Source organism: Pezoporus occidentalis, unplaced genomic scaffold (genome assembly GCF_034315485.1).
Source record: "Pezoporus occidentalis ecotype Australia unplaced genomic scaffold, CSIRO_AGI_Poc_V1 ctg39, whole genome shotgun sequence".
Taxonomy (NCBI): Eukaryota; Metazoa; Chordata; class Aves; order Psittaciformes; family Psittacidae; genus Pezoporus; species Pezoporus occidentalis.
Genome location: NW_026915713.1, coordinates 2,173,784 through 2,199,309, shown reverse-complemented (window position 1 = coordinate 2,199,309; position 25,526 = coordinate 2,173,784). Strand labels below are relative to the sequence as shown.

The 25,526-nt window shown below is 43.1% G+C and overlaps 1 protein-coding gene and 1 long non-coding RNA gene across 3 annotated transcripts in view; one reads left to right on the top strand and one right to left on the bottom strand.

Moving 5' to 3' along the window:
* LOC134170711 (uncharacterized) overlaps positions 1 to 2,330 on the bottom strand; it is a 43,308-nt gene extending 40,978 nt beyond the window's left edge. The window contains exon 1 of the long non-coding RNA XR_009967341.1: positions 2,130 to 2,330. This is a non-coding gene — a long non-coding RNA (uncharacterized LOC134170711). The remainder of the gene's footprint in view (positions 1 to 2,129) is intronic.
* Positions 2,331 to 2,681: 351 nt separating this feature from the next.
* RNF217 (ring finger protein 217) overlaps positions 2,682 to 25,526 on the top strand; it is a 60,725-nt gene continuing 37,880 nt past the window's right edge. For both annotated transcript variants that reach the window (XM_062632393.1, XM_062632392.1), the window contains exon 1: positions 2,682 to 3,653. In XM_062632393.1, coding sequence (XP_062488377.1) covers positions 2,985 to 3,653 — 669 coding nt within the window. In that variant the 5' untranslated portion in view covers positions 2,682 to 2,984. The remainder of the gene's footprint in view (positions 3,654 to 25,526) is intronic.

Here is a 25,526-nt window from a genome sequence, read left to right as displayed (position 1 = left end):
TTCTCATAAACCAAAGCATTTGGCAAGAAAAAGGTTTCTCTCTGTAGGGTAATTTTTTTAAATCTGTTATCTCATGCAAATCTGGTAATGCTGCTCTCTTCCATGAGAGTTTGTTTAAAGTCTAGATGTGCTCTACAGAGAGTATAAAATGTATCTAAAATTGCATTTTTAGAACAAAGGTTTTAGCAACAGACTCACTCTGGATGCAAATCTGACTCATGGTTTCTCAAAACCTGGGCAACAGCCAGCCTAGGATATATCGTCAGCTATCAGTCAGCTTGTTTGGGAACCACACATTCAGCTCTGTACAGGCTCCCTCTTCACACACGCAGGCAAATACCAGCAGTGTACTGAGCAACAGTACCAGAATCCCTTGCTGACCACTTGTTCTCTCACCAGCTTTTGTGGGAAACAGATCAGTGCCATGCAACATGTAGTGACAGGATGAGGGGAAAAGGCTTTAAACTGAAAAAGAGTAGATTTGGATTAGATATTGGGAAGAAATTCTTCACTGTGAGAGTGGTGAGGCACTGGAATAGGTTTTCCAGAAAAGCTGTGGCTGCCCCATCCCTGGTAGTGTTTAAGGCCAGACTGGGTGGGGCTTTGAGCAGCCTGGTCTAGTGGAAGGTCTCTGTCCATGCAGGGGTGTTGGAACTAGGTGATCTGTAAGGTATTTTCCAACCCAAACAATTCAGAAAGAATGTACACAGAGTATAGCCAAGACTTGTTGCAAAGCATACATATGTCTAGCAGCCTTGTGGCAGGGAGTGCTGGGCCCCCTCAGGGGCTGCTAGCAGGACTTCACCACCCAGGGCTAGTCCCATTGTCCAAGCCAGAAGTAGGGTGATGTGGGGAACTGGGGCGAGCATGCCCCGTGAACAAGCTGTTCATGGTTGGCACCAGCAGGGGCTGTGGCTGGGTACAGGGAATTGTGTAACTCATATTTGCCTAATGCTTCCCCTCAGCTAAGCACAATTAGCATTCCCGGCCTGAATTCCCCAGGACTATTTTTCCCCTGCTGTGCTTTAGCACACACATTTCTGAACTACTGCTTGCTCTTGCAACAACATTATCTTTCAAGGTTTTTCTTTATGCTCCAGCTTCTTGAGTGGCAGCAGTGTAGGAAATTCTGATGTTTGTTCACTCATTAGAAGTTTTACACTTTGTATTTTCAAAGTAAGCTTTGGGAGCATACACTCTAGAGACTCAAACAACAAAAGCTGAATAAATGTATTGTTAAAAAGAAAGAAGCCATCTACTTGATTTTCCTGCAGGGGTAACTACAGTCTTCACACTACACAAATTCATTCACACTGACTTTCAGATCAGCTTGGGTCTGGAAGAAATACAGCATTTCCAAGCCAAAGAGCCCTCATGCCAGCAGATGTTGCAAGTTGCCACACAGAGAGCCTGGGGTACCTCGACTTCCAGCCTTGGGCAGGGCAGGCTCCCCTGTGGCTTTCTAGGGAGCTCAGCACCTTCCCAGAGCACATATGTACTCCAGTGCCATGCAAATCACTCCTAAACTGGGCTGGCCCCATTCAGTGTCTTTGACACCCTGTGCTCCAGAACAGATGGGGGGCTGCCGAGTTCAAGCATGGAGCCAGACAAATGCATAGAATGGCTCCAGATTCGATGGGGCCTTCACAAGCCAGAGGTGATCTCTCTGCCATCTCTCCACTTCCAGACCTCCTCCTTACTCCAGTCAGCCCAGCCCCTTGGTTTCCCAAGCAGAGGAATTTATTAACTTCTGATTAACACTCTAGACAAAGGTCAGGATGGAAAAACTGCACAGTCCCCTCTTAAGTTACTCAGTTGCTGCAGGATCAGCTCTGTGACATCTGTCATGATGTAACTGATGATGTGAAAGTCTGGAGATACTGTCTCCAAGTAAACACACTGACGTGATGATGTAACTGATGATGTGAAAGTCTGGAGATACTGTCTCCAAGTAAACACACTGACGTGATGATGTAACTGATGATGTGAAAGTCTGGAGATACCGTCTCCAAGCAAACATACTGACGTACATGCAGGCTCTCAGAGCAGAATGCACAAACATTTCTCTAATCCCCCTAACTACATGTACATGAACAACCAGATACCATTTTGTACCCATGTGGAACCACCTGGTTTTAGTTGTTTACTTTTGTGAATGTCACTGTATCGCCTCTTTTTAGCATGTAACTTACAGCGGCGCTGTCTCTGCTCGCTACGTCTAGTTTTTGGGGGGGACAGTTTTTAAGCGGATGCTCAGTTTGCTCAGAGGGCATTACTCTCGGAGCACAAAAGCGTTATGAAGTTTAAACCGGTGTTTGCCTCCCAACACCCCCTCTTACTTCTCTCTCGGTGCGTTCGGGCAGCAGACGGCTTCAAGGGAACGGCGGCAAACGCTTTCCCCCGCAGGAGGGGGCAGAGAAGGAGGACAGCCGAACTCCGCGGCCGCAGGTACCGGCACCCTGCGGCGGGGCGGGCCCAAACTCAGGGCCGGGCGGGGCCGGGCGGGCGGCACGCGGTGTTTACGGTTGAATGAGGGGCGAGGCCAAGGAGAGCTGCGTCAGAGCGGGCTGCAGGCAGGCAGCGGGCGGGTAGGGGCGGCCCCCGCAGACGGGGGGCGGTGACGCGAGGGGTGGGCCGGACTGCCGCAGGCGGGCGGCGGTGAACGCGAGGGGTGGGCCGGATTGGGGCGGCTGCGAGGCGCGGCTGGGCGCGCTGCCCCGCAGCACTAGCTGGGGCTGCCCGCGTCTTCCCCGGCATGGGGACCGGGTTCCGGCCGAGACCCTGCGGGCGGCGCTGACCTGAGCAGCACCCCCTGCTCCCTTTCTCTACCCCCGCAGTCCCGCGGGGCGTAGGCCTGGCGACGGCGGCTAGCGCCCGCGGGCGGGCGGCGCGGGGCTCGGTGCTGCGGGCCGCGGGGCTCGGGACCCGGAAGCAGAAGCGGGGCCGGGAGGCGGCTGGATGGGAAGGAGCGACGGCGGGCGGCGATGGGGGAACAACAGAGCTCTTTGAGTGCCCCGCGGGGGGCCGCCGCCACCACCGCGCCGCCGAGCCCGGCCGGGCGCCCTTGGGAGTTCAGCCCGGACGACCCGCCTCAGCCGCGAGAGGCTGTCCCGGGCGGCGAGGCGGCCGAGCCGGGGCGAAGTGGGGAGCCGCCGCCGACCGCCCCCAGCCCTGACCGGCAAGGGGCTGAAGAGGAGGAGGAGGAGGCTGTGGCCGGGCCGGAAGAGCAGCCGGCCGCGGAGGAGCCGGCGACTCTGGCGGAGGAGGGGCCGGGGCCGGAGAGGGGCAACGGCTGCCGCCGCCCCTCCCGGCGGCAACTGTACTGCACAGTCTACTGTGTGGAGAACGACAGGCCGGCGGCGGCCCCCGTCTCCACCCGCGGCGGCACGGACAGCGACAGCCCAGGTACGGGGCAGCCCCTGGCGCGGCGCGGGGTGGCGGCAGACGGCGACCCGCTGTCGGCGGGCGGCAGCATCGAGGTGGTGGACTTGTACCTGCTGCCCGAGCCCTTCTCCGGGCTAATCGCGGGCGAGTTCGGGCCGCTGCTGGTGCTGAGCTGCCGTGTGTGCCTGGAGGAGAAGCCCATCAAGCCTCTGTCGTGCTGCAAGAAGGCGGTGTGCGAGGACTGCCTAAGGAGGTACCTCAGCTCTCAGGTATGGCGCAGCAGGACTTCGTAAGTTGTGCTGAGGGGGGAAAACTGTTGAGGGGTGCAGGCGCAGCCCCAGCTCACCCACCTGCTGCCGGTTGTCGGGCGTGAGGCTCCGGCAGCTTGGGCAGCGGACCTGAGCATCGCTCCGCGGCCGGCCCGTTCATCCCCGGTGGCGTGGCGTGGGGTAAGAGGAGCCTTTCCCTTCCCGATCGGAACGCGTTTGGCAGCCGCCTGCTTGCATGTGAGCTGTTAGTTTAACGACCATTTGTTCTTCAAGTGTTTGCGCCTTGTTACGTAGCCAGTTGGTTTAGTGGTGGCTTTTCTGCCTTGTCTTCTAAAGGATTTTTTTTTCTTTAAATTATCAGATTATTGCTGTTACGTGGCTGGCACCAGTTTCCTTCAAAGAGGAGTGTAAGGAATGATAAGGAACAGAGTTTGGGAGGGTTAGCAGCCGTCTCTGAGGTGACTCCTGAAGTCAGGGGCTGGGGATTTTGGCTGTGCTGCCACTTGTACGTGCGGGTGTTCGCCGTGCCCTTGATGCAGCTGCTCGGCCTGTTCCTGTGAAAATATATCGCGTTTGGTGTTATGTCGCTTATGTAGTATTAAAATAGTGGGGGGCTCTGTCTGACTCTTCGTGAAGGACCACGGTTACTACAGTAAACAAGAACTTCTCTGGGGGAGAAGAAACAAAACCAAACACATTAACTTTTCCATCTTGGGCAGGTAGCTGCTCATCTTGGGTAAATAGCCACTCACGTATAGGCTGCTTATATCTTCATCACTGTTTTTCAGTCAGAACCGCTGTTTCAGACTGAAATGAGCAGCTTGAAAGCACAGTGCTGTCTCTGTCAGTGGTTTTAGTAGCCAGTTCAGCGTCCCAGTGCACTTGTGCAACGTTTTTTCCTGCTAGTGTAGGCATGCCCTAAACCCAAAGAGCAATGGGACAAGTGTGGGTATGTGGGGAAAAACAAAGCCAAACAAACCCTTTGCTTATCACCTTTGTTATTCAGCAGAGACTTTTGGGGTGTGCTTGTTGGGGTTTGTTGATAGAATGATTTTTTTTTTTTTTACACCTGCTGGGGCTGGGAGGTGTGCTGGGCAGTCTGTGCTCCCACTGGGATTTGTGTGTAGGGACAGGATGGATAGTTACAGCTACCTCAACACACTATAAATAGTTGTCAGGCTGCTCTAACCAGGGGACATTTCTCTGCTTGGAAGTTGTACTTGCTGATTGAAGTGAAGCACGTGCTTCTCTCAGGGCATTGGTAGCCTATGTAGCATTTACTAGTGCTGGTTGCATTTGTTCTGGTTCATTGTAAACTCCCTGGTGTTTTTATGGACCACCTTCATTATGTTCAGATAACAGGAAGTGTTTAATGTGGGAGCTGATGGATAGAAGATGCAGAGTTGTGCTTTGTATGTTTCCTGTGAGGGTGAAACTCGGCAGCGATTAATAAGCTTCTTCAGGACTTCGTACACAGAGCCCAGAGTGGTTTGGCTTGTAGTTAAGTGGTGGACTGGAAACTCTCAGCAAGTTTTTAAGAGTATATTGTCTGTGCACTTTTGTGCCACCTTTGTACTTGCCACTGAAGTCATGTTTCAGAATATTGTCTTGCTTTGAAGCTGGAAATTGCAAAGTGGTGTGATGTCAGGGTGGTCTCTAGCTTCTGCAGGTTCCTGCAGCTTACAGTGATGAGGTTATGTGATCCGATGGCTAAAGCCATACCAGAAAACTCTTCTGCCTGGTTTAGGCGGGACTCCTGGGAATGATCCAGCAGCTTGGTGGCTGAAATAGCTGGTTGGCCTGGGAATCAGGTATATGCCAGTGGGGCTAGCATTGGCCAGCTGTGGGATGCGTATTCAGGGATGCCGTCTTCAGGGAGGCTGCTGCTATTGCTGAACACTCTGCAAAGCTTATCCCAGCAGCTATTAAAAGGTCTGCTTGGCAGATAGCCATATGGGTACTTGTTTCTATACATAAAAGCTGGAGCAGGGATACTGATATGGAGGAGGGGATGTCTGCAGCAGAGATACTGATCTTGAGGAGGGAGATTCACAGAGCACGTCTGTGAGGACGTTATTCCAGATGCTGGTATGACCAGGCAGAATTTTAGTTGTTTGACAAATTTTTTCAAGGAAAAGGGAAACAAATAAGTAACAGTCCAATGTGTTCTTTCCCTATCTTCCTTTTTTGAAAAGAACAAGAAAGTGATATTTCTTTGAGAAGAACAAGAAGTGATGTATCCTTCCTTTGTGCACTGGAAGGATCCTGTGACTCATCCTGAGGAGAGAGGAAAGACTTCTCTATGCCAGTTATATTAGAGGAATTTCTGGGAAGGCTGTGTGAAAAGGCAGCATAGGATGGAAATAGTGGCCTTTCGTCTTTGAGACTTAGCACATTGTGTAGGGGAAAAAAAAAAAAAAATACCTGAAGTTCAAAAGGTGCAAATGTTGAAAAGCTGTTTCTGTTTGAAAATGTTAACAGGTCTTATGTTTGGATACATTCAGCTTGATTTAGGGATGTACCTGAAATTGAAAACAAAACCAAACAAAACCCAAAGCAGCAAACAGCAGTATGCATTGTTTAGATGTTTCTTGTCAGAGAAGTAGCAATCTCTGCCCTTCATTTGAGAGGACATTGGCCAAATGTCTCTGGAGGAGTGGTCTTTCATGCTGAAAATATTGTGTATGTTGGCAGAAGTATAACACTTAAATAATTTGTGTGTTCTTTCATGTCTGTGTGTGTTTTCCCACTGAAGAAAGCTGGATTGTTGATGGTGGTTTCATTGTGATTTCTGAAATGATGCTTCATGGAGTAACAAAGTAAAACCCCTGTTGACTCACTCTACCCTCTTCTAAGCAAACATGGAATAGCATCAGAACTTCTGCATTGGAGCCCTTTATAGATCAGAAAATCAGCTGAAGTTTTAGGCATTGTTGAAAAGATTATCCAGGTGAAAATACTGCAACTGCAGAGTTCACTGTAGTGTTACACTGGCATGATGGAAAATGAGAGTAATTGATTTAGGAATGTTGCATTTGAAGGGCTTAGAGTTCAAATCCAGTCTTTCTTATCACTGGGCACCATGCTGCGTAATCTCTTTCAAAGATTTAATGGCTGGAGCAGAAGCTTAGCAGGTGAGCCTGGAGCGCCCAGGCTGATCTGAAGCTTGGCTTTTGGTAAATCATGTAATTTTACCTCTGCCTCAGTTTAGGCCAGGAGAAAGAATAGCTAATACTCACAGACCCCTCAGGGCTTTTCAGGGTCTGATGACAGTTGTCTACCATTCACAAAAAAAAAAAATCTATGACTTTATTCTTTGGACACAGAGAAATTGAAGGAGGGGTAGGTATAGGCGGTAGGTCAGCGTGAAAGAGGTGGTGGCTTTTGCACTTCAGGATCTGGTGTGGGTCCCAAAGAGCCTGTGTCAGGTCCCAGCAAGCTCTGTCTCTAGGAACTGATGCGGTCCATTTACAAATGTAAAATGGATAAGGCTGAAGAATGTGTTTGAAATGTCAGTGCTCTTCCAGGACCATGGTGCTCAGGGAGGCCATCTTCATGGGCTCTCAGGTGTGTGCCCAATGAGATTGGGGTCAGAAGGGTGGAAGAACAGTGTCCCCTTCAGCTGGGGGCGGTATGCTTCTATGCTTGTGCATCCAGCATACAAACTGGGGATGGGATTGATGAGGGGTATGATGGGGAGGGGTGGGCAGGTGTGATACTGCATTTTTATGTCCTTCACTTCCCATCTTCGTGTGCGTTTAACACTGCACCAGACCCGAGTTACTCCAGAAGCTGTGTGCATGCATAGGTTTGTTAAATGAGTGATTCACTTCCTAACCTCTCCTGCCTGCTTGCATGTCTGAGTCAGAGGGAGTTTTGCTTTTTGTTTACTTGTATATCCGGGGCAGGGTATGTTTGGAAATTTCCTTTAAAAATAAACAAATAGGTATGGGAAGAATTTTGACTGAAGAAGAGAGGGAGAAGACCTAAAGTTTACCTAGGTTTTTATATGTAACTTGCACTGGACTGGTAAAGAGGCCAAGATTTAAATGTGTTCTCTCATCTCTGTAATCTACAAACCTGACTAGCGCTGTTCAGAACAATCTTGCTCCTCACTTTTTAGCAAGTATTGACTAGACAAAAATAATATGTGCTGTTTCCTAACATCTATAAAGTACAGTGTTCTATAATAAATATTTGAAGCCATATATAATTGTATCTGTACTTGTTTCACTTTTCTATGAAACTTTTACAGCCATTTTATAGGAAACTGGTTACTTTACTGCCTGCTTTTTCTTCATGCAGATTTGGAAACTTGATAATCCTGTTTTGACCCTATTTCATTAGTGATGCTTTATTTTTTAAATCTTACAATTCTCTTGGAGCAATCATTCTTATATTAAAGGGGTTAATTTAAAACAGCGTACTATATTCCTGATCAGATATTATGCTGCTTTAACTATAGGTAGGAACTCTAATGAGATTAGTGGCTATGAGTAAATGGGAGAGGAATGTTGGGGGCAGGGAAAGGCTAGTGTTTGTGTATGGCTGGTTTTGGTGGGACTAAAATCCTGCCCTCCTCTCCTGAGCATGAAATGTGGAGATTGTCTTCCTTCTGCCCAGGACCCGTTACCAGTCTTCCTGTTTCAGCGGCTTGAGGTCTTGGTTTTGACCCTTTTTCTGTGCATTACCTCTTTCTGAAAGACCTGGAGAGAAAGAAGCGGCAGGCTGTTACAGTCAGAATTTTTGTGGTGAATGTGATTATAAAGCCATGTAGGGAAGAGAATTTGGGGGCAGTATGTATTGCCTAAAACTAGTACCAGCTTGGAACCAGTGACTGACACCTGTGTGCCTCTTCAGGTGCCTGATGGTATCATATAAATGATACACCTTCAAAGCTGTAGTCTGGTTGCTGATGAAAACCAGCCAGCAGAAGTATAGGCACCAAGGTCTGAATCATCTAATGGTTAATGAGCTGCATGTGCCCTGAGTCAGACCAGAGCTCAGAAGGTCCTCTGTCATTCAGTGAGGGAGAAACTCTGTGTTTGCAAGGTTATTAATACAAACCTGTGCTCTAATGCTAGCTAGCAAGTTACTAGGACGGCTGCAGAGTGACTGCCAGGAGGTGATGACGCAATGAATGACCATCCTCCAGCTACACTGCAAGAACACAGATGTTTCCAAAGGACGAAAAGAGCTGCAGGAGAAGAGAATATATTACCTGCTAGATTACATGGTTTCTAAACTGAACCAGCCACTTCAGCCACTGTAAGATGGCTGTGTTTCCCAAGTAGGAGGAGAAGGATGTGGCAGATAGACCCAGTCCATAAGCTGCAAGCAGCTTATAAGCTGCAGCAGCACCTAAACTTCACTGTCATTTTCAACAGCTTCTGAAAGCCTGTCCTGTCCTCCTGATGTGTTGCATGCAGTGCCAGTGAAATACTGCTGCGTAGCCAGCTGCCCGGGGGTTTCTGTCAGTTCAGGATGACACTCAAATACCTTTAAGATTGTAAGCATTAAGGTTGACTAGGCTGCATGTAGCTGGCTTTTAGTCCCTCTTAAGTGTTTTGTGTGGTATATTTGTAGCCTGTGTAGAAATAGCTGCAGTGGATAGCTATGACTTCCTCTTGTTTGGATGAATCTGCCAGACGTAGAGCTGGAATATGTGATCATTGTTTCTTATTACGGGATAAAGGGGGGAAAAGTGTGGCTGTTTTTATAGCTTAGATTTCCCTGAAAGCTCTGTTCTTTAAAATCAGAGATGTTGGAAACAGAAAAATGGTGTCACCTTTGAAAAGTTGCAGGGAGAGTTTCACTAATGGGGGGGGAAGCCTGCATTACTGGGGTGAGGATAAATAGTGTCATGAAATTGTTTATGTAGGTAGGAAGGGGTGAGAGTAAATGGCAAATCCTACAATGGTACCATGAATTTGTTGGTGTTAATAGTAAAGCTGATGGAAGGGGAAAAGACTTCCTATGAATGTGAAATTTCAGTTGGAGATGGAAAACTGATTTTGTTTTAGCTTTGGTTGAAATCCAATTTTGAACATTCAGACTTCTTGTGAAGTCAAAGCCCTTCTTGTCAGCTGCCTCGTGTAGCCAGTGTGTTACACCTTGCCAGTGTGTCGGTGGTGTTGGTATTGGGTACCATGCCCAGTCTGAGCCACGAGTAGATTGTGGCGTGCCTTTGCTCCTGCGGCTCCCACCAGCTATTCCCAGGAGCTACCAGGCACAGGTCTGAACTCAGTCCAGGGATTTTAAAGTGAAATGAGTTGAAAATCAAACTGTTGGGTTTTAATTGCCCAAACAAAGAGAAATAAAGGAGTTAAATGGGTGTTGGGAAGGCCTTCAGCTCACCTCTGCCCCATTCCTCTTTTTCTCCACCCAGAACAACTGTTCTTCCAACTGCTCTGGGGCCTCTTGGCCCTTCATTCCTCTCTTCTTCTTGTACAAATATCTTGCTTCCTGCTGTTTAAACCAGCCAGGCTCGAGGAAAGTGCGTATCTTACATGGCCAGGATGTGAGTATATTGTCAAAATTATTGAGTTGTAAGGGATGTAATTTCTTCAAAAGAATTTAAACTGGTGAAGAAGGGCATTATTTACCCACCCACTTGTGCTGGTTATCAGACTTACAGTATGCTTTAGCTCCTTACACTTACGTTTCTCTTGCTTGCTGTCTCTCTTTTTTATTTCTTTTTTTATAACTTGTATATAAGAAAGTCCTCTTCTAAAGGATTTTATTAGCCAAGTACCTGTCACTTTTTCTATATGAGAAAAAGTCATGTTTGTTGAGTGAAAAAGAGGCTGTATAACTTTGGAGTCCATTTTTAAGTACTTGAAAAATGTTTGGTATGGCAAAGAAATGAATTTTATTTGGAAGCTAGAGTGAACATAAAAATAACATTATTCCTGTTGAATAGCCAGTTATCGAGTGTATGTTGTTCTGCTATGGCACACATACATTTATTGTATAGGTAAATAGGCCTTGAGAGAGCAGTTGTTTAATGTAAGTGAAATAGGAAAAGATTAGTATGAAAAACAAATTCAAAGCTTTACTCATAGAGAAGAAGACTTTAAGAATTTCAGTGCAGAGGTCAGAAGTTTAACAATAGTTTAAACCACATTTGGAACTGAACGTGAAGTGGTTTAGAGACCATATTTACCTCAGCAGTTACCTCACTGCTTCAATTCAAGGTTGGTGTATATTTTCATTGACAAGCTTTTGGGGAAGTACGGTTGCTCCTGTTTATTATCTTAATTGTGAGACAGGCTGTGCACTTCCTAGATTACAATTTCATGAAAAGATAATGAAATTTCTAAAGCTAGCCCACTTCCTTTTCCATACGAGCTTGCTAGTAGACTGTAGTGCACTTGTAAAACTGCAAATGTCTGTTTTATAAGAAATACCAGATTGAAATAATAATAGCAAAAGTACCTTTCCCCTCCTGTGGACTCTTTCCCAGTGGTGTTTTTAAATACAGTATAAACTATATTGCATTTTGTATTAAAAAATAGAAGGAGCAAAGTTTAACTTTCTCAAGTCTAGTCATGCTGATGCTACTGTATTGTTTTCTACCACTGAGGTCATACGAATGGCAACAAAGGCAGGTGCCTCTCCAGTTTAATTGGCTTGGCTCCCTGATTTCATAGGAGTAGTGGTGCATCGGCTCAAGGGCTGTAGGATGGAGATATAAATGATCCTGCCCCTTTAGCTTGTAGGAAAGGGAAGTTCTGTCCAAATGGTTTCAGCTGTGATGTGACTCTGTGGGGTTACTAGCACAATACGAGGAAGGAAGAAGAGTGAGGAGAAGATTGGCGGAATGGGAAGGGCTTGATGATGCTGTAAGAATCTGTTTGTCCCAGAAGGTGGGCTTGCTTAGGATAAGCTTTCATTAAAAACAAAAAAAAAAAACAAACAAAAAAAACCACAGAATCATGAAGACTGGTGGCTTCCATGTGTCAGGTGGATCTTATGCCTCGGTTTAAACCTGCAGCTGAATACTGGCCAGTTTTTGTGGTAAATGGTGGCCAGAAAGTAAAACAGGACTACCTCTATTTCTGGCATTGGATGGGGGTAGGCAAGAAATAAATCTAACCTGAAAAAGGAAAAAAAAAATAACAAAAGGATTTTTAACACAGTTTAAAGTGTAGAATTTCCAGGAAAATAATGGGTTAGTGTTTTACTGGACTGCTGGCGGACTTTTGTACCCTATGGGCAGCAGAGAGGGGTGGAGTAGGTGTGTGCAGTGTGCTGTCTGTAATGTGATTACAGAGATGCTGTGAGAAATGCCACTTCCCTGAACAAACAAAAAGAAGTGCTTTACTGTTGTCAGTACTGTTGCTGCCATATGGGAGCACAGAAATGGTGGGGGATGGCTTCCTAATGCTTTTGTCTATTTTAAAGTCACTTGCTATGCAAGTGTGCTTTGGGGAGAGGACACTTAATGTCTTTCCATTCCAGCACACCTGTGCAGTGCCAGGTATAATTTGTCTGCTTAGAAGTACTCCTTTAGAGGCCTTATGGAAGAAGTATGTAAACTCCTCAGTGCTTTAGCAAGTGCATGTGCAGCTGAATGGTGCAATAGTTTGGAAACTCTGCTTAGTTAACTTTATGGTATTAGCATGCAGATTAAAAAGGGGAGGGAATGTGCAACTTAAATGTTTTTTTTTTGAACGGATGGATCCATGAAAGAGCAAATGTGCTGTGTAGTGTTTAGATGCCAGTGTTGCATACCAACTACAGGATGTAGATGTTGGGACTCCAGGCAGAATTGTGGTGGTGGTAATATATTTTATTGTGGTAAATTAATCCTACTCAGATGAAGGCAGAAAATCACCAGTAAAACACTGGGCAGTCTGTATCAATATTGTTGCTGTTAGTGATTTACAGTGACATATACAATGGCCATCTGTACCTCAAAGTGAGGCTGAAGGGAAAGACATTGTTAAATTTATATATATTTCAAAGTGCACACGTATCTTGGTCGCCATTCCATAACTTGGAAAATGGACCCCGTTTTCCTCACGGAGGGGCAGTAAAAGTTAAGCAACCTCAGAAACTTTCATCCATTTGTATAATTGAAAATAGATTCAACCTCACTTCTGTTGTAGTTCTCAGTAATACTTAAAGAGTAATTTTCAAACTTCTGAAGATGCCTGTTCTTTCAAGGCATTATCTGGAGTTGCTAGTAATTTAAAATGAGTTACATCTTCCCAGTCTCTAAGATTTAAACCTTCCTTGGAGTGAGTTCTGATGATTACTGGTGGATATTGCCAAGTGTGCTTGCCTCTGCACTGGGTATTTCATGTAAAGGCTTGATTTATTATTCTTTTTTTTGGTGGTGTCTCTGATGCAGTTGATTAGTGTGCTGAAGGGTGGTGGTTTATGCCCAGCCAGGCATGGCTTTCTCTGCTCATGGCAGGGAAGTTGGAACTGGATGATCTTTAAGGTCCCTTCCAACCCAAACCGTTCTATGGCTCTGCAAAAGGAGGAGGCTTATTCAGCTCCCTCAGCAAAGGCAGAAGAGGGTGAGCAAACTGATAAAAAAATCCTGCCTGAAGTATCCCAGAGTGTGGTGCTTCATGAGGACCTCACCCAGGCCAGGACAGGTAGTCAGATAGGGCCAAGCCAGCACTCCTGGTAAATTAAGGATCTAAAATGAGTTCTGAATCTCATTCTTTTTCTTCCTGTATTAGAAAAAGCAGACCTTGTCTAAAGCTTTAGACCAGTTTTTAGACAAGTTTAAAGCTGTAGAAGGTCTACAGGCATTTTAGCTAGCAGTGCTGCTGACCCCAACCTGCAACTTTTTCCCTGCCATTCATGCATTGTCTGATCTGCCAGCAGGAAAAAAAAAGAATAAATCAATCTTTTTTTTTCCCCTTTTTTTTTTGCCTTATCCAGTTCCTAATTGTCTCGTACATATTGTGTAAATGTTTATTCCACCATGAGGTGGTACTGAATGAAGTGTCCATGGCAAGGCAGTGCCTTTGTTTTGACAGCTGTGACAACCTGTCAGAAGAAAACTATTGAAAAGGTAGAGTAAGGGAAGGGGACAGACCATGTTCCAGATGACAGCACATGTTGGTTTTCACTGGAGCTCAATGGAATCAAACCTGCAGTTTGGTCCTATTGCTCTATCATTTCCTCTTTCACAATCCAGATGGAAGTCACTGCTTGTCTAGTGCCTGAAGATGCTTGTCTAAGTGTCTGCACCAACAGGTCTTGGCTAGGCATAGTGGCATCGTCCAGAGTCTCTGAGCTGCTCACAGCACTGAGGTTCCTGGTCCAGCCCAGGCTGGTACCTAACTCTGCTGCCTGTGGCATTATTAAATACGAAGTTCTTGACTAGCTGGAATTTTAAAGCATCCCCAAGTATTCTGTAACATGGAACGGATTATTCCTAAGGCAGTTTTACAAATTATTCATGTGAATATGCTTGCAGATGAGGAACCTCTATTTTGATCTTGCTTGTTTTAGCAGCTTTAGTTTGCTGCAGCCAAAGAGTGCCAAGTATGATCATTATTTTCATGAAAGAGAAATTCTTTCTGCACCGGAGAGCTCTCAAAAGAGAACTCCTTACCTGTTTGAATAGCAAGTGAAGAGATGCAGAAGGTTATTTGGTTTCTACTGTGTGGGTTGTGGGAATTACTTTGGTTTGGGGGGTGTGTGTGTTTTTCTGCAAAGACACAAAATGCCTAAAGACTTTTTCTTTTGGGTTCAGACTTAAACGGGGGAAGTTTAGGTTAGATATAAGGAAGAAGTTCTTTACTGTGAAGGCACTGGAATGGATTGCCCAGGGAAGTTGTGAATGCTCCATCGCTGGCAGTGTTGAAGGCCAGGTTGGATGGAGCCTTGGGTGATATGTTTTAGTGAGAGGTGTCCCTGCCCATGGCAGGGGGTTTGGAGCCAGATATCTTAAGGTCCTTTCCAACCCTAACTATTGTATGATTCTATGATTGTTATTAAATACGATGTTACTTAAAAATGCACAGCAGAACAAGGTGCAGCACTATTGTGGAAGAACTGGTGTGCATCATCTGAAGATCCTTCCTGGTGAAGGTTCTTTTTGAGCATGGTTATGTGGTCTCTTGTACAAGTACAAAAAAATAAACTTGTTTTGAAGACAACAACCAAAATGAATTCATTACTATTCCAGTATATTCTTTTCCACTCTAATTGATTTTTTTAATGTTTCTGTAGGTGTATTTTTTTTACAATTTAGGTGCCTGTTTCTACAATGATGCAGATTTTTTTATTAAGCTGTATGTAACCCACATTTCTAGCATGTGCATTGTCATGAATGGGGTGTAAATACAGCTTTCAGAAGCTAGAAGCATGTTTCTTGGTGAGGAGCATTGGGAGATTTGTTTACTCTGGTTTGAGGAAAAGAGAGGAGACCCAGGAGGGGGTCCTCTGTCCTTGCCTCGGTAATGAGCTGACACCAGATGGAAGTTTTCTGATATTAGCTTACTATCTAGCTTCTCTATTGAATTCTGGTCTAGGAGAAATTTGTTTTATCAGAGCTTAAGGTGGAAAGAGAGAGTAAAGAAGAGGGGGTTTTATTATTATTTTAATTTTTCAAGTAGGAGCTTGCCCAACTGTTGGAACATTAGTAGGAGGCAAGATACCTGGGTTAATGATGACAGATAATGCAAATGTGTAATAATTATGGAACCACTAAAAAGGTGAATGCAATTTAAGGATGTAATCAAGAGACAAGAGCAATGAGGCTGTTGTATGTGGCAACCTTTATTTTGGATCTTGGGCAACAGCATTTAAGAAAAAAAGCAGGAACCAGGGAGGACTGCAGTGAGAAAAGAGCTGTTGTGCACATGCAGAATCGTTTATTTTAACCTAAGGAGAACTGGGAGGAGAAAAGACTGCCCCCTTCAATTCAAGAAGGGTTAAGTTGAATAGGCAGCTCTAAAGGAGTTTTGGCACAACACAAACTATAAAAATTGCAATGGATCAAGTTAGGCTAAAAATCAGTGTGAGCCTGTATATTTAGGATATAAAGGTGAGACACAGGAGAGCCCTTCTAGTCTAGGAATTTGGTAAGAACGGTGCAGTATCTGAGCAGTTCTCAAAGCCAGCACCTTTGGTGCTATCACTGCTGTGTGGAGCCATTATGCGCTGAATTTGTCCTGGTTGGATGGGAAGGCCACCTGCACTTCTCGAGTGCACTCTGTTGAGAAGCTTGAGTCCAGGGTGGAAATGGTAGAAGAGTTTATTGTCTGGTGTTACATTTTTTTTTTAATCATTGAAAGCAGCAAGGGATTTTCTAATATCCAGTGTGTACCTGCAAGCAGTGCACTTCAAACCGTACTTTGTGTCTGGCACTTTTTGGTTTGTAAGGAACCTTAAGTCAAATGCCTCATGCTGTTTTTAAGAGAAATGGCTTTAAAATAAATTTAAACCTGTGTTTTTGAGACTGTTTGGGGTTTTGGGGGTTGTTTGGTTTGGGGTTTTTTGTTGTTTTTTTTTTTTTGGGGGGGGGTGGCGGCTGGTATTTTTGCTTTTAGTGTTCTGTGGTGTGATTGTTTTGTTTGGGTTTTGTTACTGTTTTTTTCTGCTAGACTGATCTGGCAGAATTGGAGCAGTTTCCAAGTGGTTCCCTCTGTCTGTTGGCAGAAGAGAGACTGGCTGCATGGCTGTTACCTGAGTTGACCTAGGCTGTAGAGGATGCCTTTGTGAAATAACTCTCCTGAGGAATTCATGCAGGCTGTTGTATAAAGAAACTCACAAGAGAAAGAACAATTAGCAGAGACAGGTGATTGTTTTAGTTTCCACAGACTGCTTTTACATGAAAACAATGAAAAGAACAGATGGTCAAGGTACCAAAGAAAATGTATGTAACATTGAAAAATAGTCGCTGAAATTTGGTGGTATAGGTGTTAGGGTTTGTTTAAATTTATTTTTTTTTTTGTGATATTATAGTTGGCAGCTTTATGAATGTGCTGTAAATTACTGGAAGGTGATAGCTGGTTGTTGAACTTCCTGTTCTGTTAGTCTTCAGTTTAGCTGAATGTTTCACTTGACAGGCTGCAGCATTGTCATTCTGAATTTATCTCCTGATGTCTTATTCTAAAGCTTTTTTTCTTTTTTTTTTTTTTTCTCCAGTTTCTGATACCAATATCTGACAAGTTTTGTGGAAGGATTTTAGCATCCTTAAAGTACATATGTTGGTGGCCACGTAGTCTTTTGGTAGTTCAAGGTGGTTGCAAGGAGATTCATTTGGGAATTCAGTGGAATCCATCCTGGCTCTGTGCCTGGCCTGGTGTACATAGGGAGGGCTTTGCTACTGAGATGCAATGAGTGTTGTGTTTCTGTAGTCATCACAAAATATACTTGCAAGCTACCTGAGTAGACTTCTAATATATGCAGAAGCTAGATCCACAGGGAAAATCAACAAATCTTACACAGAGGTAGAGGGTGGGTAGCCAAGCAAACATGTTTTCTGACTTGGATGTGTTCACACTTTTGAAGACTGTGTAACATTAATGAACATTTTTATTCAATCCTTGTTAAGTTAGGTTTATTCCAGGCTAAACTGGTTTGCAGGGTTTTAGTTTCAGTTAGTGTCTCTGAGTTTACTAGTGAAGTCTGTCTGGGAACATAAATTTCATGCTGATTTAATTTTTTAAATATTTTTGGTTCCAAAATCAATATTGGGCACTAGTCCAATCATAACAAGGCTACTTCTGAGTTTGAAAAAACCTTACACAAACATGAAGTCTGATATATGCTGACACCAGCAGGCATTGAAACATTAAAAATATTTCTGGAATTCTGTGATTTTTAAAGGAATCACTTCATGTATGTAAGCTGTGTGGAAAAATGGATGAGGACTATATCTGGAATATATCAAATAATATATATATTGTGTAACAGTCTGCTGAGATACTTGAAAATCACAGAAGTACTGCCCAAGGAATAACAAAAAGCAGATGACATAAAGTAAATGGCTGGCTGATATATATTTCAGGTGGGTTATAAAGCCTTTATATATGGCAGGAAGTTGAGCTTCTTCAAAAGGTATGTGCTTATCTAATGAGTGCTGGAAAGATCCTGGAAAGTGACCTCTGTTTGTACCAGCTTCCAACTTTTGCTCTTTTTCTTCTTCCTTTTCCTGGATGAGCTTCCTTTCCACTTTCAGCTTTTTAAAATGGTATTTCCTTTCCATAGCGATCCTTTTGCGTACAATATTTGCAGTAGAGCTCTGCAAAGGTAGGTGTTTATACAAATTAGGTGTTTATACAAATTTAAGACTAACCTGGTCACATTATGGATTATTCATCAGTGCCATTAAAGTGAAAGTTTTGTAGTGGAAAAAGTCTAACAGCTGTTGTGTGCTGTGTGACTTGGGGGTGGGGAGAGGAATTGTTGCTCAGCCATGGACTCTTCTTATCTCTTTCATACTGTTGGAGTGTTTGTCTTGTTTTTCTTCTTGACAATGTATAATTGACAGGAGAGAAGGACTTCCTTGCAGGAGGATCATTGTAATCAGATGTCACATCCTTTTGTCTGTCCAGCTGCTTTCGAGCAAGTATGATCTGCATAGCAGATTTCTTAGAGGCCAGCCTTTACAGTGGTGGTGTCACTCCATGGTGTTAAACTGAGACACTTAAGCCAAGGTTGAACTTTTATGACACATCAGTTACAGCTGGTTTAAGAAGCTCTTCACCATTACTTGCTATTCCTGTACACCTCTGGAGGGGCAGCTGAGCTGTATTCACAGCAGTGAAATTACAGCTTTTTGTTGTTGGTTTTTTTTTTCCCTCTTTACTACAGCGTCATGGGGAGCGATGTTACTTGCGGCTTGCAGAAGTTCTGAACTAGCCTATGTTACACTTAATCAACTGTGATTTCAGCGTGCTGATTTTGAAGATCAAGCTCAATAACCTGTGCTTCTACTATACAGATATTTTTGGTGGTGAAGTGGATCAGTTGAAAGTTTAAAATCATAAAAGCCTGTAACAGAACATTATTTTACTGTTGCATTGATTGTTACAAAAAGATTTTGGAAGACACCCCCTCCCTCAAGTAGCAAATGAGTTATTGATTTTGTTCTCCCATTTCTTGTCTCAAGCTCTAGAAGTGAGGAGAAGAGGGTGGAGTCTGCTTTTCCTCCTTTTTTTCCCCTTCTGTCTTTGAACATAATTTGGTTGAGTGTAGGAGGGCATTGGGAAAAGGAGTTAGTTTCTCTCTGAAGCAGTAGAGTTGCTATTCAGTGTTTCACAGGTGGCACTCTTATGTGTGATGGCACTGGAGAGGTTTGCTCAGTTGCAGCTTTCATGTATCAGTTAAACCTGTATGCTGTGTTGGAGGTAATAAGAGGTAGTTTGGTTCTGCCTCGGTGTTCAAGTGCTTGTGCAGGAAGTGACTAATACAGCTGGGCAGGTAGGGCTGCACTAAAGAGACCAGAAAGAAAATGGGCTTTATTTAAAAAATTGCAGCTGACACAACCCAATTTAGACAATGTGTCACTAAAGAATTTAATCTTGCTTTTAGTCTTGCATACTATTGCTTCAAGTACAATAGTCTGTGGGGTTTAGGATTTCGAAAAGTTAACTGTATATTATCATGTCTTGGGTTGTACCACAGATCCATTAATTGTGCTAATACTACATGTTGCAAACCCAGCCAAACAGGAAACTGCTGCTCATAGCTTTTTCTATTAAACTGGAAAAATGCAGGATTAGGGTAGTTTATCAGTCTTAGCTGTCCTATAGTGACCACAGTGGAAAAAACTTGAACTCATGCCTACTTGTAACACCAGATTAATCTATCTTAACATATCCTATTTTCTCCAAAAAGTTGAGGAAAAGATGGTGGGGTTTGGTATGGTTTCATCTGAAATTAGTTGTAAACTTGTAAAAATCTAAAAATCCTTTTTTCTTGAAAACTGTAAATTGTTGAAATTTCCTTGAACCTGTAAATAATGTATCAAATGACACTGACTACTGTAACAACACAAATATTTATGATGATAACTAAACCTTCACACTGCAGTTTAAACTACAGATTGTTCCATAAAAGAGGCAGTGTATATACTTTGCATAGCTTCATTGGATTTTTGTGTTTGGACTCGTGCTGTTAATTTCATTCTGAATTTGCACACCTTAGGAAATACTCCTGGAATATGGGCATAATTGTGATGCTTCCAACTTAGTGGAAGTTAAATAAAACAGACCCAGTCCCTTCTCATGGGCTTTCCACTCCAGTTTTTTTTTTTTTTAATTGGTTGATTTTGTTGGGTTTGCTTGTTTTTTTGGGGGGGGTTGGGTTTTTTGTTTTGTTTTGTTTTTTTCTTCTTTCCTCTCCACTTTTCTAGTTAGATCTCTTGAGCAGTTTCAGCTGGTTGGCCAGGATTCCTTTGCTGTATTGCACTCAAATTTGTGGCTCAATGGGTTTTTACTTTCCAAGGGTCTCTTAAATGTACTTCTGTTGCGCAGTGTGTATGCAGTTTGTTTAGTCCCTTATAGGACATTAATCCACCACCTTCCATCATAAGATGCTTATTTGCTGTCATAGCTAAGGAGGAAAATTGTTAATGTCCCATACAAATTCAGGAAATACATTCTTTTTTTTTTCCCCTTCAGTATTCTCATGTATGTCTGTCTTCCTTTGTGTTTGTAAACATTATACACAGTGAATCAAATGATACATGGTGAAAAACTGCAGTTAAACATGCAGTTAAATATTTTTTCATTGGCTGGTTTAACTCTTTAGTAATGCTGCCAGCATCAAGCTGTCTCAAGTCTTGTGAGACTTGAGCAAGATGCACTTTTTGTCCATCCTGGCTATTTTAGACCCCTGTAATATCCCGTGGCGGCACTTTGTGTGTTTACATGTTCCTTTACTGCTGGCCAGGGGGAGTGGGTGAACCAAAATGTAGCAAGCACAGCGGGATGGGGTGGCAGAAGAATGAAGTTGAATGGGATAAGAAGCCTTGTCTGTGGATGCAGTGCCACAATGTGGTAGCTGAAGGCAGTCTGCATACCCATGGCAGTCCTCTCAGGCTTCTGATGTGGAGGATGAAGAAGGATAAGAACAATCTGGTGTGAGGAGGCCTAGTGCAGAAGGACCAGAGATGTGGGAAGCAGGGGAGGGGAGAGACAGGGTATCTGCTAGCAGGCTGCCTGCATGCTACAGGGATCTGCTTGCTGTCTGCCTTCTGCCTAGGATGAAATTTCTCCTAGGCAAATCTCTAGCAGCTGAAGAGCATAAAATAACTGCCTAGTCCGGCTAGTGGTGAAGTTCAGATGTCAGGCTTTTTTCCTCTATAGATGTCAGTCAACTTCCAGCTTACTGAAAGTGCATAGAAGCTGATATTCTTTCATACATCTGGTTTTGAAGAGGATTATTACAGCTTTCATGAATCTAGGAGCTGTGAGATGAGAGACAATAATGCAATAATTAAGGTAGGAAAATGACTTTTTTTTTTTTTGGCAGTATTAGAACCTTACAAGGTAATTCTAGCAAAGTCCCCTAATTTAGAGTTTTCACAGATGACCACTTACTGCAGTGACTCAGTTTCTGAACTCACCTTTGCACTCAGTCTCTAGGAGCTGTTCTTTATGATAATTCAGTGACATTAGGAAAAAGACATTCTTATTTGCAAGACATTCATATGTTGTAATGAGAAATGAAAACCTTTATTTAGAGGTATAGTGCGCAGAAATTGCTGAGGTTGCACATTAAAAAATGCTTTTAAGATCTCTGTTTTATCATTCTTTCTTTGTGGTGAAAGACTTGCTAGCCTGTTCTGTCTTACTTAAAACAGTTTTGTAAATGAGAAATCAAACAGAACTGCAACTCGCACAAAGCCATTTGTACTTTGGAGACTTGGCACACAAGGTACAGAGTATATGGGAATCAGCTCTGGTGTGGGGTTTCTTTTTTTCTGATTTTAATGATGTTTACTGTTTTCCTGATGTATATGATTTCATAAAACTACCTCCTGTATAAGTTGTTTCTTGTGCAAAACTTACATCATTGTTCTGCATGTGAAAGCATGAGATGTAACTGATCATTTGGGTGAATCCCTGATCAGCTGAAGTCTGCAGCGCTCTCACGTACAGTTTGAGTAGAAGTCTTTTCTTTAGTCTTCTACAAGTCTTAGCAAACTTACATAAAAATGCTTGTATTGGGCATGTATTTCAGTAGAGGTTGAAGGCACACTCCAGAGACCTCATTATTAAAAATGGCTTTATAATTAGGATGCCATATACATCACCATACAACAAAGGATTAATTTTTCCTTTAATAGAAGTTGTTTGATTAATTGATTTCATAAAATGTTCTTAAACTTTCCCTTGACACTGGCTTATCATTGCTTGAAAGTGACTTAAGCATTTAAGTGTAAGCATCCTTTCACTTTTTCAGATTTCTCATCTTTACCCGTGACCCAATTTTAAAAGATTAGTACAGATTTTAAGAGGTTTGTTTAGCTGCTTTATTTCTTGCTGTTTGCATAAATTACCCCAGCCACAAATTAAGTTTGACAAAATAACAAAAACAATAGTTTTCTGTATGTTCTTTCAGCTGTTTCACCTATATCATCTTCAGTTTGTGCAGGCAACACATAGGGTATGGGAGGGAGGAAAGTCAAAGAGTGGCTTTCATTCAGTTAACCACTAAATTTCAGAGGTGTCATCTTAATGTTAGTATCATTAGTTATTTCATACGGGAAGTCTAGTAAGCCTTTGTAGGAAATGATGGAGTTGCACAGCTACACAGTGGGACATCAGCTGATCATGTAGGGCAGGTAGGAGCACCAGGGACTAGCTCTGGACGGATGCTTCTGTCATCATTCCCTGTCCAGTTGGGAATAAGAGGGTGTGAAGGTCACTGAGTCTGATCTCTTGCTGCTGAGACTTGATTTAACAAGTGCTGGAAATCTTGACCATTGGGGAAAGTCCTTTATTGGGACTGTCAACCTGGTTTTCTGTCTTGCTGGTGCTGCCAGAAATTCTTAGCTTTCATGATACTTCTGGTTCAAAAGCCTGTAGCATTTTGGATGGTGATATAGAATCAAAAGTAGGCACACGTGGACAAAAATTCCCAAATTGCTGAATTTATTAGGAAATTAACACAGCCCCATTTGTTCTCATGCAGTGATGGTTTCATTGTTTTAGTAAAATGCCAGTAGAATTCAGAACTCAGTTCTACATGCCACCCATTTTCCTTACTGCAGGCAGCATTTTGATGTAAATGCTTAACAAAAACATTGCTTATCTTGGTGTTTGGGTGTGCTCTCCAAACCACAGAAGTCACAAAAACAAGTATTACTCCCTTTCTTTTGCACAGAAAATCGATATGCTTTGAGGCAGTGTTTTTTTTTTTTTTCTGTGCAGTTCTCAGCGGCAGCTCCCATTGTTTTGTACAGGTACAGGTTAAAAGGAGACTGCGAGTTTGAAGCCTTCCCTGGGTGAAGGTATTGGTCAGCAAGAGCAGTTCAGAGGGTAACTAGCCTGTGTATGTATGTTACTGAAGTGGAGGAAAGTAAGTGGATTCAGAAATTTTCAAAGAGAAGACTATTTAGTCGCCTCATATGGGAGGCTAGAAGATATTATGTTCCAGGATAAAACTGCAAGAGGGAAAAGATGTGAGTTGTGGGAAAAGCAGGGACCTCCTGGGAAGCTGAAGCGTGTGCCACCTCTTTGTTTTGCCTGAATTTTCCCTTCTTGTCATCTTCTTCCCAAACAAGCTAGAGGAATGGTGACTGCTTTCCCCTTTCCAAGGTGAACCCCTGCAGCTAGCCAGGTCTCTACAGAAGCTTGTATTGGTGGCAAGTGTTGCATCAGTGATTGTTTAACCGTAAAGGGTATTTGCCATTTGCAGTTACTAGTTAGAATTATTTGCTCTTGAAAAGTTACTGCTCTTGGAGTATTTTTTCTAAAGACAAACAAAAAACCCCTAAGCCAACCAACCCCTTGCCCAAAAAAACCCCAAACCAGAAAACCACACAAAGCAAGACACCAACCAAAACCAAAAAAAAAAACAAAACCCAACCAAACAAAACATAGTGTTTGGATAGACAAGTCAGTGGTATTTACTGTAATGTGGTGTGGTTCCATTTCAATGAAGGTTATCGGTAATGTGCTAAATCAGATACTTTAAAAAAGTTTTTGGCTCCTTGCTAACAAACGTTTTGTTTATTTTCTTGTCTTTTGTCACAAAAGCTGTCAATCTTCTCCTTTTGTTCTTTCAAAATCTGGACTTGGAAAGATGTGTGTCCTTGTGTACAACCCCTCTCAAATGTTCTCTGTTACTATGCTTTGTAATGATTCTTTTCTTCTCCTGTGCTGCTTCAGTTCCTCTCTCCCACTGAGGACTATATATGTTCTTTGGAAATAATTAATGAAACTAGAATTTCCTCAACTAGTACTGAGTTCAATTACTACTGGATTCTGTGGGTTCAGAAATGGAGATGGGTATAGTTGACTTGATGCTTCACCTGCTCACTCTCTGGTCCCCTTGCTGCCATCCTTACCGGTGATGATGGTTGGAGAACACCGATACCTACTGGCAGGAAGAAAACTGCTTCTTTAAATGCTTAGTGTGGCAACCCAATTTCTGGAGCCCTGCAACAGTTCAGTGCTGGCAGAAGTGATGTTTCAAAGTATCTAATAACCTTTTCATCACCTTACAAACCCTCACAGTCAAAAGTCCTTTATTTTTTGTTTGGTTTGGTTAATTTTGGGGCCGGAGGGTTTAAACAAGTTTGAAATAATTTTGCTTATAAATGGTGGTTTTCCTCTAATTGTAAACATTTTTTTTTCCTACCATAACCATTTTGGAGTCTCTAGAGGTGGTATGTTTACTGTTGTAACAGAACAAACAAATGCATTTAGTGAAAATTCTTTGCAGTGTGTCAAGTTAATGATGTATCCTGTTCATAGTTTATCTTCTATAGTAATTTTTTTCTTATAGTCAACTGATTTATAGTGTTTTGTAGCATGTGTGACAGTTGTTGGTAGAGTTCTCCTTGCTTCTTGGTCTGAACTTCCTGAGGGTACCTATTAACTTAGTTGTTTCATTCCAGGTAGTGCATTTCTTCATCTTAAAAAGCCTAGTTACTTCATAATTATTCCTTTGCTTTAGCTTGACTCTTCTCTCTTTCAGGGAGAGATCTGAGAGGAGAGCAGATATAGTGCCAACAGAAATGTAGAAAGTGTGAAAACCATCTGCAGGGCCATGGGCAGATGCCAGATTCAGACCTGAAGCTCAGTGAAGAATTTCCATGTGTGCCATTGTGCATTTTAAGTACTTGTACAGAATGGGAAAATATACGTTAGTACTCATACACCTAATAATCACCTAGCTATGCCAAAATACAGGCTGCTTTCTGAAGAGCTGTAATTCTAGGATATGGGTGTGGAAAACACTGATGCATGGACTTGCATGAAGAAGGGATCTGGTGCAGCCCTCCAATTCTCGTACTGTAGTTGCCATTAAGTTTTTACTGAGGGGAGCTGCTGAGCATATTTCAGACTTGTAGCTTCCTACAAGTAAACAAAGTTAATGTGAGAAGTACCTGAAGATCTGAAGGTGTAGATTGACATGACAGGTAAAGACAAGTCGTGGTCAGCTACCTCAGAGCCTCTCTCCTTGGCTCTGTATTTCCCACTTTTCTCTTGGGTTGTGATCTAGTGATCGTATGTCACTAGTGATCATAATTCAGCTGTCTGATCAATTGGAAAACTAATTTAAAAACACTTTAGTCTCCTGTTAGCCTGCTGAAGCTTCTCTCCTTGCAGCCTTGTGATTGCTCTGTAAAGCAGAGAGGGAGAAGAGAAAGCTATTTTGACTTCTTCCATAACTTTTTAGCCATTAGGCAGGGTACAGTCAGATAAGGCAGTCTTG